The sequence below is a fragment of the Sitophilus oryzae genome, unplaced genomic scaffold (genome assembly GCF_002938485.1).
Source record: "Sitophilus oryzae breed Bouriz unplaced genomic scaffold, Soryzae_2.0 scaffold_1576_pilon_pilon, whole genome shotgun sequence".
NCBI classification, from domain to species: Eukaryota; Metazoa; Arthropoda; class Insecta; order Coleoptera; family Curculionidae; genus Sitophilus; species Sitophilus oryzae.
This window is the reverse complement of record NW_022146254.1, coordinates 5,988,912-5,994,530: the sequence shown is the minus strand read 5'-3', so window position 1 is coordinate 5,994,530 and position 5,619 is coordinate 5,988,912. Positions and strand designations below refer to the sequence as shown.

The 5,619-nt window shown below is 30.8% G+C and overlaps 1 protein-coding gene across 1 annotated transcript; it reads left to right on the top strand.

The window, feature by feature from the left end:
* Positions 1-258: 258 nt before the first annotated feature.
* On the top strand, positions 259-1,233 carry LOC115879486 (zinc finger MYM-type protein 1-like). Its single transcript, XM_030896386.1, has one exon. It carries the CDS (start codon positions 259-261, stop codon positions 1,231-1,233), a length of 975 nt encoding a protein of 324 aa, XP_030752246.1.
* Positions 1,234-5,619: the final 4,386 nt, after the last annotated feature.

Sequence of the window (5,619 nt, the reverse complement as noted above, 5' to 3'; positions counted from 1 at the left end):
TTTTATCAAAATACGACCCAGTTTTCAAACTTCATTTTGGAAATTCGACAAGGTTTAAAGGAACATCCAACTTAATTCAGAATGACCTTATTTTAAGTGTGGGAGAAGTTAAGCTAAAGACAATTAAAAAAGAAATAAGTGAAGCATCATTTGTGGTTTTTTTTTATATCTAATACTAGTCAACTATCGAAAATCGTCCGCTATGTGACAAAACAAGGTCAAATAAAAGAAAGATTTCTTGGTTTTGTTGATGTCTCAATGCAAAGAACAGCTTTGGCTCTCAATGAGATTGTTTTATCAACTATTGAAGATCTTGATTGCGGTTTAAAATTAGTAGGGCAAAGCTACGATGGAGCAGCAGTTATGGCAGGCCAATTAGGGGGTCTACAGGCCAAAGTTAAGGAAACTTACCCATCAGCCCTTTTTGTATATTGTATGGCACATAGATTAAATTTGGTGATGCAACAATCTCTCAATAAAATAAGACAATGCAAAATATTTTTTCAAACCTTAAGCGGCCTCGCAGCATTTTTTTCCAAATCTCCGAAACGATCGACGGCATTGGACCAAGAAGTTCATAAAAGGTTACCAAGAGTAGCTCCTACTCGTTGGAGTTACAACGGCAGACTGGTAGAGACCGTTTTTGAATATCGACTACCCCTTATTGACTTTTTTCAAAAAATAATGGACAACAGGCAAGATTTGGATAATGAAACAGTGGTGTGCTCTACCGGTTATTTAAATATGTTACAACGAGAAAGTGATTTTAATTTTCTGTTACTTGTTTTTTCTCAAATATTTCCACTCTGCGATAATCTCTTTAGCGTTCTACAAAGTAAAATGAGTGATATAAATTTTTGTATAAGAAAAATTCAGGAATTTAGGAGAATAGTTTCATCAAAATGGGATCAATTTGATGAATTTTGGCAAAAATTCGAATATTTGGACATTTTATCTAGAGAACCGGAAAGAAAAAGAACACGGGCGGAAGATACTGTGAATGATAAGAAAATAGATCCAAAAACCCAAGCTCGTAAACTGTTCTACGAAATCATTGACAATATTTTGGCTCATATAGACGACAGATTTAACAATTTTAAGAGCCTAAAATTTCTGGAACTCGTCAATTTCGAAGAAAATAATGCACTTTCAGAAGAAGCCTTTAATTCTTTACAACAAAATTATCCGAGCGTTCCGAACTGTTTGTTTTATACAAAACTTCAGAGGGTTTAAATAAACATAGTGTTAGTGAGTTATTAAAATCTATTAAAGAATGTGGACTACATCGTGCGTGTCCGGAAACCGTTAAGCTTTGTGAACTGTCACTTACCATACCCGCGACAAGTACATCAGCAGAACGTAGTTTTTCTACACTCAAGAGGATTAAAACTTTTATTTTTAAAAGCTTTTTTTTTAATTTGCATTATAGGGATATTTAACAAAAACTTTTTGGTTTGGCACGTCATCAATGACACCATGCAACCACATCAATGACACCATGCGTCGTCTTATGGAGTTTGCTGTTGGTCGTATTATGATATAATACAATCAGTGTACTTTTACATTACAGTGTAAAAGTAAAAGTGTTTTGGTGTATTGTGGTGATTTAGTGTTTTTATTTTGCCAAATATTATAATCTCATTACACAATTTATATGATATAAAAGCTTGATGCTGACTTGTCCGCTAGGGCACGGAACGAAACGTAAAAAATAAAAGTTTAAGGATAGATTGACCGTCAAAAATACTTACCTTTCTTTAAAAAAAAACACAAAATAAAAAATTGCTATGTGTGACGTCACCAATCAGACTTAAACTTGCTGTATCTTAAAAACAGCAAATGTTGCTGGGATGAAATTTAGAGCAGGATGCAACAGGGCCAGTTTTGGCGATCCTGCTTCTCATGTGTTGCCAACTGGGAAGTTAGCAACCAAAATAAAAGTAACTATAGCTCAAAATTGGTAGGTGTGGCTGGGTTGGGATTTGAAGCAGGATAAAGCAGGATTGTAGCAGCCCAAGCAGGATCGTATTTTATAATTCCTACTTTCGATGAGTTGCTAACTTCCCCGACCTCTTCCCGACGCCAATTTTTTCTCATAAAATACTACAATTATTATATTTTGAAAGAAATATTAGAGTTTTATGCGAATTCTTTTAAAGCTTATAGTGAATAATGACTGAAAAATGCTTAACAATGAAATAGTGACAAATAAAAATGATTTGCGAAGATTTCTAGAATTTTCTAAAATCAAAATTGCCAAAATTATTATAAATAAGTGCCATACTTTCAATTCCTAGTCTAAATAAAGATTATCGCTTTTGAAAACATTTACATATATAATTTGAAATTTTCTAGTCTAACCCTTGCTGATTAAATTAATAATCCTTGACAAACATGTAAATATAGTACCAAACTGGTTTCGTCACTATCAGTATAAATATAAATAAATAAATTTGTTTCACCATTTTACGCAATCTGTTCTAAATTGGATTAACGAATTTTTAATTAAAAAATAATAATAATAACTTTCTGATATCTAACTATAGTTCTCATTAATTTATTAAAAGACCGAAATTATAAATAATTTAATAACGTTATCTTGCTGAAATATTCTACACTCATGTATAATAATTTTGGACATTTCATTTTTTTTAAGAAACAGCACTAACCATCAGGACCATCCTTATTTAGTAGTTAAGGATTATCCTTATTTAGTAGTTAAAGTCACTTACCCAAATACATTTATGAATAATGTATTTGCACTTACCAGTGAAAAGTTATTCTATTTCTACCGCTCGCGGCACAACTACCTGTTTTACAGTCTTTTTCGGTAAATCCCAGTACTAAAAAAAGCTCTAACCGATCATTTCATAAAGATTTTATGTGGTTATACGTTCAAAAAAATTTTTTCAAGAAAGAAGCGATTTTTTGTCAATCCGTCTCTGTGCTGGGACGCAAAGCTCGAACCTATAGTAGTAGTAGCAGGTCGCCGGTCGACAGACGGAACTCAACAGAAACTGAAACGCTCAGAGTTAGTAAAGTAAAAACTGGCAGTAATTATTTGGAAGAGTGCAATTACTCTTTTCCTTCTACTATGCTTGGACGCTACTTGGACTTTTTTCAGTGATTTTACTCCACTATATATCTATGTGGCCGATTCATCTCTCCAAAAAAATCCTATATTAAATCAGTTGGTACGATCCAAATAACGTCCAAATGTATTTGATGCAAGTACATTAACTCGCTCTACTATTACTACTACTACCTGCTAAAATGATCATATTTACCATTTATATATTGCATAAAATCGCTTAATCAAAAATAAATTAATTTACAAATTGTGTTGGATTCAAAACCCAGTAGCATTTTAAAAATAAATATTGATTTTTTAGTTGCGGAAAAAAATATCCAGTTTTCTAGTAAATTTATAAATAATTATTTTAATCTTAAATGATTACACTACAAATATGTTAGGTGGAATAGACAAAATAACCTAGTTAATTCGTAAGAGTACGAAATATTTGATATGCTCAAACAACAGGATGCAAGGCCAGGAAGGTCAACCACTAAAATAATTATTAACGTTCCCTGATCTCCAGAACTTTCTATAGTAAAAAATAGTCATCAAGGCAACCGTAACCTGGCTAATATCCAAAATGTATTAGTTCCTCGATCAAGATGCTGTAATATTGAAAGATATATGCATATTTTAATAATTAAATTCGAGAGAAAAATATCTACTAAATTTTAATTTACGTAAATGCCAAGTTCTTTATAGGGACATCAAAAAATGGACTAATAAGTGTCCCTAATGTATGTATATGATGATTAAACAAATAATTTTTTCTGACAGTTGCTAATGCCCAAGATGGATGTAGGTATGAAAGTTGAAAATGTATGATATTGAATAAAATTTTAATTTTTGACTTACGTTATCTTTATACCAGTTGCGTCTCAAAAGTGGCTTACCCACGGGGGTGTCACTTGTATGGGAAAACAGGCAACAGTCAAATTTAAACGTGCCAGGACCAACGACAAAGAAAGCAACATCTGCCAGGCATTGGCTTTCTTTGTCACTCACATTGCTTAAATCATGACACCGCGGCCATTTTGTCAAAAAAAAAGCTGGGCCGGGCTGGTTCCTGGGCAAGGATTTAAAAACCAATTTTTTTTTTTTAATTTAATGTGTAATATTAATTTACCATTTGGATGTATTTATTGCGATTATTCAGTTAACTGGTAAGTCAGAATTTACACACAAATACTTTTTTCGTAAATACAACTAAGATGTAAACGTATTTTTTGTATTTTTAGATTTCAACTCTTGCAAAGACCCGCCGATAAAACTTGCCTGGCAGCGTACCTGTTAAACTAAACGTATTATTTCCTGATAATATCAAAACACGTAAGTACCTCTATAATTTATTGTTGAAAAATGATTTTGATTATGTTTAATATTATTTAAATATACTTTCTAACCTCAAATAATAGTAAGATACTTGTTTAAAATTTCAGGCGAAAAAAAAACCTAAAAAAAAAAAATTTTCTTCAAAAAATGTTTAACAAAACAAACATATTATTAAAAAAACAATGTCCTTTTAATCTGATATATACCTCAGAAGGATGCCAGCTAAAATTTTATTAAATTCAAACATTATATTATTTTGGCCATTAATATGCAAAAGGAGCATATTGCCTTAACTTAAATTTTCCTTTACTTCTCCTGACAATGTTCTCTTTATTCTCTATTTTGAGTTAGTAAACTTTTGAACGGGATATGCGATATATAAAATACATAATATATCAGGCTATGTCTGATAAAAGTATTTTTGGATGCATTTTTTGGTTGTGTATGCACGTTGGCTTGGTTTATGTTTTTTTCAGCATTATATTTATTTTTGAATAACAGTTTTTTTTGCCTTTTGAATGGCATGCATTGAGGCTAGATAGTGTTTCATTAGATCATTAAAGGAATTTAATTTAGCATATATTTTTTGTCATATTTAGTGTGTTATCATGATACAGGTAGTTGTATCATAGTGCCTTATGCATGTTATCTACCTATTATATACTTATGTAAGTCTTTATCAGTAAATTAGATTTGATAACATATTACTTAAAATGTCTTTTTAATTAGTTGTTTATCTTTCCAATTCACTAGTTATTGCAAAAATGTATTTGAACTAATTTAAGTCATTAATTGATCATCTTTCTTTTCAGCGTTCCGGATATCTTTTTCATTGTTAAAAAATATATATATTTTCAATATTATTGTAATAAATCGCAGCTCTAAAAAATAAATGATATGTTTACTAATGTGTTAATTTATTTACTATGAATTTTCTTGAAAATAATTAAGTCTTTAATAATGATCATTGATTTGCTTTGTAAAGTTAATAGACATATTTTTTATACATTAATTATATTTAAGTAAATAAAAAAATATGTTTATTAACTTTAAACAGTAAGTCAGAGATACTTATAAAAATATTTTTTTTAAATTTCCCCTCTTTTAAGCCCCGCCCCTCCAATTCCCCTCAATTTAGCTAGTACTGCCAGGCGACACCAGGTGGCGTCTGTTTCCATTTTTTAACATGAAGTTAGCATTTCTTTAATGTA

Excerpts from the sequence above, each read along its gene's own strand:
- LOC115879486 (XM_030896386.1), top strand. The coding sequence starts at position 259 with ATGCAAAGAACAGCTTTGGCTCTCAATGAGATTGTTTTATCAACTATT.